This window comes from Bombina bombina, chromosome 8, assembly GCF_027579735.1.
Source record: "Bombina bombina isolate aBomBom1 chromosome 8, aBomBom1.pri, whole genome shotgun sequence".
NCBI lineage: Eukaryota > Metazoa > Chordata > Amphibia > Anura > Bombinatoridae > Bombina > Bombina bombina.
Genome location: NC_069506.1, coordinates 343,321,703 through 343,335,039, shown reverse-complemented (window position 1 = coordinate 343,335,039; position 13,337 = coordinate 343,321,703). Strand labels below are relative to the sequence as shown.

At 39.5% G+C, this 13,337-nt stretch overlaps 1 protein-coding gene across 1 annotated transcript in view; it reads left to right on the top strand.

Moving 5' to 3' along the window:
• Positions 1-13,230, top strand: part of GRIK4 (glutamate ionotropic receptor kainate type subunit 4) — a 777,161-nt gene extending 763,931 nt beyond the window's left edge. Inside the window, exons 15-16 of the mRNA XM_053691193.1 lie at positions 10,237-10,402; positions 13,108-13,230. Coding sequence (XP_053547168.1) covers positions 10,237-10,402; positions 13,108-13,230 — 289 coding nt within the window. The remainder of the gene's footprint in view (positions 1-10,236; positions 10,403-13,107) is intronic.
• Positions 13,231-13,337: the final 107 nt, after the last annotated feature.

Below are 13,337 nucleotides of genomic sequence, written 5' to 3'. Positions count from 1 at the left end.
GGGGGGGGCAGGGGGTAAACAGTGTCAGTCTATACAGTACCACTATATACAGTATGGGGGGTGGACCATGTTACAGACTACTGTGGTCACTTTATAAAGTACTGGGCGGGTAGGGTCAGGCCAGCCATCTCACCGGCAGATTACAGACTGTGTCACCGACTCACTATATACAGTACTGGTGGGTTAAACAGTGTCACTGTATACAGTAATGGGGGGTCAGACCATCTCACAGACTGTGGGCACAGTGTACCTCCTTTTGCAGATGTAATCTGATTCACATTTATTTTTTCTGCGTTAAATGTAAAAAAAAATAAAAAAAAAATATGTATAAAATTCACTTTATTTTGGGTGTGGGGTGTGGGTGGGGGGCCTTCTTAGATTCTTGCACCTGGGCCCCGTGGTTCTAGTTACGCCTCTTGGTATAATTTTTTCCTTTTTGAAGAGTAGGCTCATAAGAGTTCAGGGGTGTGCATATAATATATATTCATTTAAAGATTCCTAATTATTTAGGCAAAATATTTTAGGAGGACACAAATTGTTTTCCTCTGGATGGCATTTTTGATTCCAGATTGGTACCTCTACAAAATCTTAGAAATAGACAGGAAGCTTATTGGTGCATACTCACCATGTAGATGCTGAAGTGATGCTCTGTGCACTGTGCATATGCACCAATCAGTCTCTTACGGCTAGATTTAGAGTTTTGTCGGTAAGGACCCGCGTAGCTAACGCTGGCTTTTTTCTGGCCGCACCATAAAAATAACTCTGGTATTGAGAGTCCACAGAAAGGCTGCGTTAGGCTCCAAAAAAGGAGCGTAGAGCATATTTAACGCAACTGCAACTCTCGATACCTATTTGAGCTGTTTGAGCTGAAAAAAAACCTAACACCTGCAAAAAAGCCGCGTTCAGCTCCTAACGCAGCACCATTGTTTCCTATGGGGAAACACTTCCTACGTCTGCACCTAACACTCTAACATGTACCCCGAGTCTAAACACCCCTAACCTTACACTTATTAACCCCTATTCTGCCGCCCCCGCTATTGCTGACCCCTGCATATTATTATTAACCCCTAATCTGCCGCTCCGTAAACCGCCGCTACTTACATTATCCCTATGTACCCCTAATCTGCTGCCCTAACACCGCCAACCATATTTATTAACCCCTAATCTGCCCTCCTCAACGTCACCTCCACCTGCCTACACTTATTAACCCCTAATCTGCTGAGCGGACCTCAGCGCTACTATAATAAAGTTATTAATCCCTAATCCGCCTCACTAACCCTATAATAAATAGTATTAACCCCTAATCTGCCCTCCCTAACATCGCCGACACCTAACTTCAATTATTAACCCCTAATCTGCCGACTGGAGCTCACCGCTATTCTAATAAATGTATTAACCCCTAAAGCTAAGTCTAACCCTAACACTAACACCCCCCTAAGTTAAATATAATTTAAATCTAACGAAATTAATTAACTCTTATTAAATAAATTATTCCTATTTAAAGCTAAATACTTACCTGTAAAATAAATCCTAATATAGCTACAATATAAATTATAATTATATTATAGCTATTTTAGGATTAATATTTATTTTACAGGTAACTTTGTATTTATTTTAACCAGGTACAATAGCTATTAAATAGTTAAGAACTATTTAATAGCTAAAATAGTTAAAATAATTACAAAATTACCTGTAAAATAAATCCTAACCTAAGTTACAATTAAACCTAACACTACACTATCAATAAATTAATTAAATAAAATACCTACAATTACCTACAATTAAACCTAACACTACACTATCAATAAATTAATTAAATACAATATCTACAAATAACTACAATGAAATAAACTAACTAAAGTACAAAAAATAAAAAAGAACTAAGTTACAAAAAATAAAAAAATATTTACAAACATAAGAAAAATATTACAACAATTTTAAACTAATTACACCTACTCTAAGCCCCCTAATAAAATAACAAAGCCCCCCAAAATAAAAAAAATGCCCTACCCTATTCTAAATTACTAAAGTTCAAAGCTCTTTTACCTTACCAGCCCTGAACAGGGCCCTTTGCGGGGCATGCCCCAAGAAGTTCAGCTCTTTTGCCTGTAAAAAAAAACATACAGTACCCCCCCCCAACATTACAACCCACCACCCACATACCCCTAATCTAACCCAAACCCCCCTTAAATAAACCTAACACTAAGCCCCTGAAGATCATCCTACCTTGTCTTCACCATATCAGGTTCACCGATCGGTCCTGGCTCCAAAATCTTCATCCAACCCAAGCGGGGGCTGGCGATCCATCATCCGGTGGCTGAAGAGGTACAGAAGAGGCTCCAAAGTCTTCATCCTATCCGGGAAGAAGAGTAGATCCGGAACGGCAACCATCATCTTCCAAGCGGCATCTTCTATCTTCATCCGATGAGGACCGGCTCCATCCTGAAGACCTCCACCGCGGACCCATCTTCATCCGGTGACGTCCAACTGAAGAATGACGGTTCCTTTAAGGGACGTCATCCAAGATGGCGTCCCTCGAATTCCGATTGGCTGATAGGATTCTATCAGCCAATCGGAATTAAGGTAGGAATATTCTGATTGGCTGATGGAATCAGCCAATCAGAATCAAGATCAATCTGATTGGCTGATTGGATCAGCCAATCGATTGAACTTGATTCTGATTGGCTGATTCCATCAGCCAATCAGAATATTCCTACCTTAATTCCGATTGGCTGATAGAATCCTATCAGCCAATCGGAATTCGAGGGACGCCATCTTGGCTGACGTCATTTAAAGGAAAAGTCATTCGTCGTTCAGTCATCGGCCAGGATGGATGTTCCGCGTCGGAGGTCTTCAGGATCCTGCTGCTCCGCTCCGGATGGATGACGATAGAAGATCCCGCTTGGATGAAGACTTCAATCGGATGGAAGACCTCTTCTGCCCCGCTTGGATGAAGACTTCTACCGGATGGAGGACCTCTTCTTGCTCCGCTTGGATGAAGAATTTGGCTCGGCTGGGTGAAGACGACTCAAGGTAGGGAGATCTTCAGGGGCTTAGTGTTAGGTTTATTTAAGGGGGGTTTGGGTTAGATTAGGGGTATGTGGGTTGTGGGTTGTAATGTTGGGGGGGTATTGTATGTTTTTTTTTTACAGGCAAAAGAGCTGAACTTCTTGGGGCATGCCCCGCAAAGGGCCCTGTTCAGGGCTGGTAAGGTAAAAGAGCTTTGAACTTTAGTAATCTAGAATAGGGTAGGGCATTTTTTTTATTTTGGGGGGCTTTGTTATTTTATTAGGGGGCTTAGAGTAGGTGTAATTAGTTTAAAATTGTTGTAATATTTTTCTTATGTTTGTAAATATTTTATTATTTTTTGTAACTTAGTACTTTTTTATTTTTTGTACTTTAGTTAGTTTATTTCATTGTAGTTATTTGTAGGTATTGTATTTAATTAATTTATTGATAGTGTAGTGTTAGGTTTAATTGTAGGTATTTTATTTAATTAATTTATTGATAGTGTAGTGTTAGGTTTAATTGTAACTTAGGTTAGGATTTATTTTACAGGTAAATTTGTAATTATTTTAACTATTTTAGCTATTAAATAGTTCTTAACTATTTAATAGCTATTGTACCTGGTTAAAATAAATACAAAGTTACCTGTAAAATAATTATTAATCCTAAAATAGCTATAATATAAATATAATTTATATTGTAGCTATATTAGGGTTTATTTTACAGGTAAGTATTTAGCTTTAAATAGGAATAATTTATTTAATAAGAGTTAATTAATTTCGTTAGATTAAAATTATATTTAATTTAGGGGGGTGTTAGTGTTAGGGTTAGACTTAGCTTTAGGGGTTAATACATTTATTAGAATAGCGGTGAGCTCCAGTCGGCAGATTAGGGGTTAATAATTGAAGTTAGGTGTTGGCGATGTTAGGGAGGGCAGATTAGGGGTTAATACTATTTATTATAGGGTTAGTGAGGCGGATTAGGGGTTAATAACTTTATTATAGTAGCGCTCAGGTCCGCTCGGCAGATTAGGGGTTAATAAGTGTAGGCAGGTGGAGGCGACGTTGAGGGGGGCAGATTAGGGGTTAATAAATATAATATAGGGGTCGGCGGTGTTAGGGGCAGCAGATTAGGGGTACATAGCTATAATGTAGGTGGCGGCTCTTTGCGGTCGGCAGATTAGGGGTTAATTATTTAGGTAGCTGGCTGTGACGTTGTGGGGGGCAGGTTAGGGGTTAATAAATATAATATAGTGGTCGGCGATGTTAGGGCAGTAGATTAGGGGTACATAAGGATAACGTAGGTGGCGGTCGGCAGATTAGGGGTTAAAAAAATTAAATCGAGTGGCGGCGATGTGGGGGGGGCCTCGGTTTAGGGGTACATAGTTAGTTTATGGGTGTTAGTGTACTTTAGAGTACAGTAGTTAAGAGCTTTATGAACCGGCGTTAGCCCAGAAAGCTCTTAACTACTGACTTTTTCCTGCGGCTGGAGTTTTGTCGTTAGATTTCTAACGCTCACTTCAGACACGACTCTAAATACCGTAGTTAGAAAGATCCCATTGAAAAGATAGGATACGCAAATGACGTAAGGGGATCTGCGGTATGGAAAAGTCGCGGCTGAAAAGTGAGCGTTAGACCCTTTTTTGAGTGACTCCAAATACCGGAGGTAGCCTAAAACCAGCGTTAGGAGCCTCTAACGCTGGTTTTCACGGCTACCGCCAAACTCCAAATCTAGGCCTTAGTTACTTACCAAGCTAGATAAGAGAGATGCAAGCTAGGTGTAAAATACAGCATCCACATGCAAAATTCTCAGATATATTAATATACTTTTTACCTCTGTGATTACCTTCTATCTAAGCCTCTGCAGACTGCCCCTTATCTCAGTTATATTAATATACTTTTTACCTCTGTGATTACCTTGTATCTAAGCCTCTGCAGACTGCTCCTTATCTCAGTTATATTAATATACATTTTACCTCTGTGATTACCTTGTATCTAAGCCTCTGCAGACTGCTACCTCTGTGATTACCTTGTATCTAAGCCTCTGCAGACTGCTCCTTATCTCAGTTATATTAATATACATTTTACCTCTGTGATTACCTTGTATCTAAGCCTCTGCAGACTGCCCCTTATCTCAGTTATATTAATATACTTTTTACCTCTGTGATTACCTTCTATCTAAGCCTCTGCAGACTGCCCCTTATCTCAGTTATATTAATATACTTTTTACCTCTGTGATTACCTTCTATCTAAGCCTCTGCAGACTGCCCCCTTATCTCAGTTATATTAATATACTTTTTACCTCTGTGATAACCTTGTATCTAAGCCTCTGTAGACTGCTCCTTTATCTCAGTTATATTATTATACTTTTTACCTCTGTGATTACCCTGTATCTAACCCTCTGCAGACTGCTCCTTATGTCAGTTATATTAATATACTTTTTACCTCTGTAATTACCTTCTATCTAAGCCTCTGCAGACTGCCCCTTATCTCAGTTATATTAATATACTTTTTACCTCTGTGATTACCTTCTATCTAAGCCTCTGCAGACTGCCCCCTTATCTCAGTTATATTAATATACTTTTTACCTCTGTGATAACCTTGTATCTAAGCCTCTGCAGACTGCCCCTTATATCAGTTAAATTAATGTACTTTTTACCTCTGTGAATACCCTGTATCTAAGCCTCTGCAGACTGCCCCCCTTATCTCAGTTAAATTAATATATTTTTTACCTCTGTGATAACCTTGTATCTAAGCCTCTGCAGACTGCCCCTTATCTCAGTTATATTAATATAGTTTTTACCTCTGTGATTACCTTGTATCTAAGCCTCTGCAGACTGCTCCTTATCTCAGTTATATTAATATACTTTTTACCTCTGTGATTACCCTGTATATAAGCCTCTGCAGACTGCTCCTTATCTCTGTTATATTAATACACTTTCTACCTCTGTGATTACCTTGTATCTAAGCCTCTGCAGACTGCTCCTTATCTCAGTTATATTAATATACTTTTTACCTCTGTGATTACCTTGTATCTAAGCCTCTGTACACTGCCCCTTATCTTAGTTATATTAATATACATTTTACCTCTGTAATTACCCTGTATCTAAGCCTCTGCAGACTGCTCCTTATCTCAGTTATATTAATATACTTTTTACCTCTGTGATTTCCCTGTATCTAAGCCTCTGCAGACTGCTCCTTATCTCAGTTATATTAATATAGTTTTTACCTCTGTGATTACCCTGTATCTAAGCCTCTGCAGACTGCATCTTATCTCAGTTATGTTAATACACTTTTTACCTCTGTGATTACCTTGTATCTAATCATCTGCAGACTGCCCCTTATCTCTCAGTTCTTTTGACAGACTTACATTTTAGTCAATCAGTGCAGAATCCTAAATAGCTCATTGGAAGTGAGCACAATGTTATTTACATGGCACAAATGAACTAGCACTGTCTAACAGCTAAAACTGTCAAAATGCACTGAGATAAGAGGCGGCCTTCAACAGCTTAGAAATCAGTTTTATTAGCCTAACTATGTTTAGCTTTCAACAAAGAATACTAAGAGAACAAAGCAAATAAAATGATAAAAGTAAAATGGAAAGTTATTTAAATGGCATGCCCTATCTTGATCATGAAAGTTTAGTTTTGACTTGACTACACCTTTAATCATTTTACTTACTCTTTATTGAGGTTTTTAAGAAATAGCAACATAAAACATATATCCATACAACAGACTGATAGGTCAGCTTCAGAATGCTATGGAATACACATTCTACATCAACCACATTGACAGTAAAAGACATCTATGACTTCAATAAGTATGGAATGAATGAAACCTCAGTTTGATAGGATAAAGTCCTACTAATACTTAGAGGGTCACTATATATGCTTTAATGACTCATAGGAGGGAGTTTAGCAGAACACAATGGGCACTTTTGGGTCTAAGAACAATGCAGCATTTAAAAAAACAAACAAAAAACAGCTACAATTATAGTGCCTAAAAAGGCTTTCAATGCTGTAATTATGTACTGGAAGATTTATCTAAAATAAAAGGAGACGCTATGCAGCTATGATGGCACAAATCTTATTTTAAGGATATAAGGGGAACTATTGCATCAAACAATTATAGGGTGAGTAAATATGAGACGCAGTGAGGCAATGTGAATAAAACTGTATCTTCAGCAACATTAGCAGTACTAGGAAACTGACCTCATGACAAGAAGTATAAACTTGCACTAAATCATAAGGAGCAAGATGTCTCAAAATATCTTCTAATAAATAAGGCGTGAGAGTAAATAACGTAACTGGAGCTAGAGGAGGGCGCTAAACAAAAGGCTGAAAGGAGACCTCTCAAATGTCAAATATATGTAGAAGTACTAAGAGATTAACCTCCCAACCAAAAGTATAAGGCTTGCACATTACAGTTATCATAAGGAGCTATCCCAGCCACTGATAGCTTAGGGCCATGAATGACTACCCACGAAGGTCAGCCTCTATATATGGATAACTATTATATAGTCTATTACACTGAATGAGGTATAAAGGGAAGACTCAGGAATATAACAAAGCAAAAACATAAACTCTCCAATCTATCTGGGAGGGCCATCTAGATAAGAGGGTACCTACAGTATAAAACCTATGTAACTAGTAATAAATCTAATGAACAATTGGTATGACAGCTGAACTATCAAACACAACTCATATCTATATATCTGTTAAACCAACCGGCTGTCCAATAAAACCATAGATGAAGTTAATAATCCTTTCACAGGAAATGAGTCAGGTGCTACATACACTAGAAGAAAGAACAAAGTACATACGAATGTAGTCATAAATTATATACAATGCAACTTACATAATGAGGTTTTATCTCAATAGTTATATAACAATACTATAAATCCCTATACTGTAAGCAGGAGAAGGTAAAACTATGTCTCCCCAACAATATCTTTATTATTTCAGTTTCTAGGAGTCTGTGATATCAGACTGTCATCCAAAGATGACACAGGGGCCGATTTATCAATGCTTCAACTGATAATACGCTGGAACTCCGCATCAAATTAGACGCAAAGTTGATCCGCCGTAGTTGACATAGCGTCAACATTGTCAAATGTTGAAATGTTTGATGTAATATACGCTCCCACAAGATCAATGCGATGCAAATCGATGCTTGTGTTATTCGAGCGTAATACTGCTGATCCCTCACATTCGACTCTATTTGACCCTCTTGCCAATTTATCAAACATTCAACAGGTACGCTCACGTCTATTCCAACGCAGCATACCTATAATTCAAACCGCCACCTTTGAGGCCACTAATGTCATCAGAACTTGTAAGTGCCATTTGTTACATTCTGTATTATACTTTGATAGTTTACCTAACATTAAACTGTCATGAATCAGATACATATATTATATATCAGAATTTTTTGTATAAAAAAATTAATAGAAAAATAACTTTCTATAAGATATTGTTTGTTCAGGTATAAATCTAGCTATTTCTTGGACATTAACAGATGAAAAATAAAAGATTAGCTTTAGAGAAATGTGCTTGTTCATGGACAGTAATGAAATGGTATAAATAAAGTTGGAAAAAAACAGACAAAACTGTCTTCATTTGATGGACATTCGGGGTAAATAATTTGATAAATAAGGATATCCGCAACATCGATGACTCTTATTTATCAACAGTCTGATGCTAATCGCTCCGTACTTGACTCGCATGTTTTTAACAGACTTGTTGATAAATAAGGCTGTTAAAATGTAGTTTTGCACCAGCAATGTATGGCTAGAGTATTGACCTCAGCGAATGCGTCCAGATTGATGCCTTAATAAATCGACCCCATAATATTGTCCTGCTAAAATAGTTAAAGGGAGACATTTGAAAAGTCTTGATAGTATAATGAGCACTATCCCACTCCCATTCATCCATTTATTATTGGATGGAGGAGAATGTCCTCTGGTAGGAAATTGGCAGTCAACATTTCTTGTGGTTGGTTCCAAAATCTATCCAACTGGACAGCATAGCCAGAAAGGTGGCCACAACGATATTGTTTCTCTAGAATGCCAAGGGGTGCGTCCTTGCAAAGGCCTCAGCACCTACCATGAGTTCCATGACTTCCCGTATCCATTAGAATGTGGCCTAGGTTAACAGCTTGAATCATCCCACTGAAGACGGAGTCCATACAGACTTAACTGGTGCCCAGCAGGCTTGTGATGTCGTATTTTGCTTGTTCTGGAATGGGGATTGGACCTCCATCTAATAGGCTATTCTCATCTCTCTGATCTTGAGATTGCAATGTGCTGGAGGTCCCATCGCTAACAGCCAAGAACTTCTCCACTACTCTGTGGTCTATCATCTGCAAAGTGGTGTGTGGAAGGCAGCCAAAGGTGGTCTGGACACATGGATCATCTCCCTTTCCAAAACAAACTCAGGAAGCACTTTTAAGGGAAAAGAGGTAAGTTGCAGCAATACACTAGACAAAACCTCTCGTCTTGGGCTGACAGATTCACCATCCAGCTTTCCATGCGGTAGCCGATCTTTTACTGATCTCCCCACTTGTAGAGTCAATATGAGATCATCAAATCTTTGACAAAATGTATTTACCAAGTTTCCTAGATGGGCTTGCATAGCTGCATATAACTCCTCCATGACGAAATTACAGCATTGATTTATCAGACACCTTCTTTCTATATTACGCAGCAAACCAGCGAGGGGTTGCAATCTGTGGTTAGGCTGCCACCTAAGAACCAATATGATTTTGTTCAGTTCGCCATCATATACTGAGATATGTCACTTTTATGTTTTAATGATGAGATATTCCTATGATAATTGACGGATTTTCATATGGTCTCTTGCAGTTTCTGATATTTCAGCCTGTCAAAGCCCCCTTTAATGAGAATTTTAACTCTGAAATTTTAACGCTGAAAAGTCACTTAAGTTAACAAAGATATACTCGTTACACTTTATTTTATCCTTTGTATAGATCATTTTAAAAATGTGTAGCTAAAAACAGCTAGCAGCTGGATACTAGACTTACATTGTAGACACCTGTGTTACTATGTTATAGGTCTGCTAATATGACTGGTACATCAGGGATGAACACTTTCAAAATGTTTCTCTGACCTCCTTCATTTGTTGAAAAATTAAATCTCATATTTCTGCATAAAAGGTTAAGAGGTTCACAGGAAAGTGTTTATTAATGAGCTCTTACTATTTTCTGTATGCAGGTGGGCATTTACTCTTATAATCATCTCATCGTACACAGCAAATCTCGCTGCCTTTCTCACTGTGCAAAGGATGGATGTGCCCATAGAGTCTGTAGATGACCTGGCAGATCAGACGACTATTGAGTATGGTACAATTCATGGAGGCTCCAGCATGACGTTCTTTCAAGTAAATGTTTTCCTGATGAGAATTTTATGTAGCATTAAATATAAAATAATAAGGTTTTGTCATGTGATTAAAGAAAATGGGGCATATGTATCAAGCTCCGTATGGAGCTTGATGCCTCGTGTTTCTGGCAAGCATGCAGGCTCGCCAGAAACAGCAGTTATGAAGCAGTGGTCACAAAGACTACTGCTCCATAACCTGTCCAAATGCTCTGAGCAGGCGGACAGACATCGCCGGAAATCAACCCGATCGAGTACGATCGGGTTGATTGACACCCCCTTGCTGGCGGCCTATTGGCCACGAGTCTGCAGGGGGCGGCGTTGCACCAGCAGCTCTTGTGAACTGCTGGTGCAATGCTGAATACGGCGAGTGTATTGCTCGCCGTATTCAGCGAGGTCTGTCGGACCTGATCCGCACTGTCGGATCAGGTCCGACAGACCTTGATACATATGCCACAATGTATCCTTAAAAATCCATGCTACAGCCCTGCAGACCATTATATACATGCTACAGGATGCCACTGCAGACACTTATATACATGCTACAGAATGCCACTGCAGACACTTATATACCTGCTTCAGGATGCCACTGCAGTCACTTATATACATGCTACAGCCCTGCAGACCATTATATACATGCTACAGGATGCCACTGCAGACACTTATATACCTGCTTCAGGATGCCACTGCAGACACTTATATACCTGCTTCAGGATGCCACTGCAGACACTTATATACCTGCTTCAGGATGCCACTGCAGTCACTTATATACCTGCTTCAGGATGCCACTGCAGTCAATTATATACCTGCTTCAGGATGCCACTGCAGTCACTTATATACATGCTACAGCCCTGCAGACCATTATATACATGCTACAGGATGCCACTGCAGACACTTATATACCTGCTTCAGGATGCCACTGCAGACACTTATATACCTGCTTCAGGATGCCACTGCAGACACTTATATACCTGCTTCAGGATGCCACTGCAGTCACTTATATACCTGCTTCAGGATGCCACTGCAGACACTTATATACCTGCTTCAGGATGCCACTGCAGACACTTATATACCTGCTACAGGATGCCACTGTAGACAATTATATACCTGCTTCAGGATGCCACTGCAGACACTTATATACCTGCTTCAGGATGCCACTGCAGACACTTATATACCTGCTTCAGGATGCCACTGCAGACACTTATATACCTGCTACAGGATGCCACTGCAGACACTTATATACATGCTACAGGATGCCACTGCAGACACTTATATACCTGCTACAGGATGCCACTGCAGACACTTATATACCTGCTACAGGATGCCACTGCAGACATTAATGTACCTGCTACAGGATTCCACTGCAGACACTTATATACCTGCTTCAGGATGCCACTGCAGTCACTTATATACCTGCTTCAGGATGCCACTGCAGACACTTATATACCTGCTTCAGGATGCCACTGCAGACACTTATATACATGCTACAGGATGCCACTGTAGACACTTATATACCTGCTTCAGGATGCCACTGCAGACACTTATATACCTGCTACAGGATGCCACTGTAGACAATTATATACCTGCTACAGGATGCCACTGCAGACACTTATATACATGCTACAGAATGCCACTGCAGACACTTATGTACATGCTACAGGATGTCACTGCATACACCGATATACCTGCTACAGGATGCCACTGCAGACACATATACATGCTACAAGATGCCAGTGTAGACACTTATATACATGCTACAGAATGCCACTGCAGACACTTATATACATGCTACAGAATGCCATTGCAGACACTTATATACATGCTACAGAATGTCATTGCAGACACTTATATACATGCTACAGAATGCTACGGCAGACACTTATATACATGCTACAGGATGCCACTGCAGACACTTATATACATGCTACAGAATGCCACTGTAGACACTAATATACATGCTACAGAATGCCACTGCAGACACTTATATACATGCTACAGAATGCCACTGCAGACACTTATATACATGCTACAGAATGCCACTGCAGACACTTATATACATGCTACAGAATGTCATTGCAGACACTTATGTACATGCTACAGAATGCCACTGCAGACACATATATACATGCTATAGAATGCCACTGCAGACACTTATATACATGCTACAGAATGCCACTGCAGACACTTATATACATGCTACAGAATGCCATTGCAGACACTTATATACATGCTACAGAATGCCAATGCAGACACTTATATACATGCTACAGAATGCCATTGCAGACACTTATGTACATGCTACAGAATGCCATTGCAGACACTTATATACATGCTACAGAATGCCATTGCAGACACTTATATACATGCTACAGAATGTCATTGCAGACACTTATATACATGCTACAGAATGCCATTGCAGACACTTATGTACATGCTACAGAATGCCATTGCAGACACTTATATACATGCTACAGAATGCCACTGTAGACCTATGCCAGAAATGCCCCTGCAGACACTTATATACATGCTAAAGAATGCCACTGCAGACACTTATATACATGCTTCAGAGGATGCCACTGCAGACACTTATATACATGCTACAGAATGCCATTGGCAGACACTTAAATACATGCAACAGAATGCCACTGCAGACACTTATATACATGCTACAGAATGCCATACTGCCAGACACTTATATACATGCTACAGAATGCCACTGCAGACACTTATATCATGCTACAGAATGCCTTTGCAGACACTTATATACATGCTACAGATGCCACCTGCAGACACTTATATACTGCTACAGAATGTCACTGGCTGAACACTTAATACATGCGACAGAATGCCACTGCAGACACTTATATACATGCTACAGAATGCCATCTGGCAGACACTTATATACATGCTACAGGATGCCTACTGCAGACACTTATATA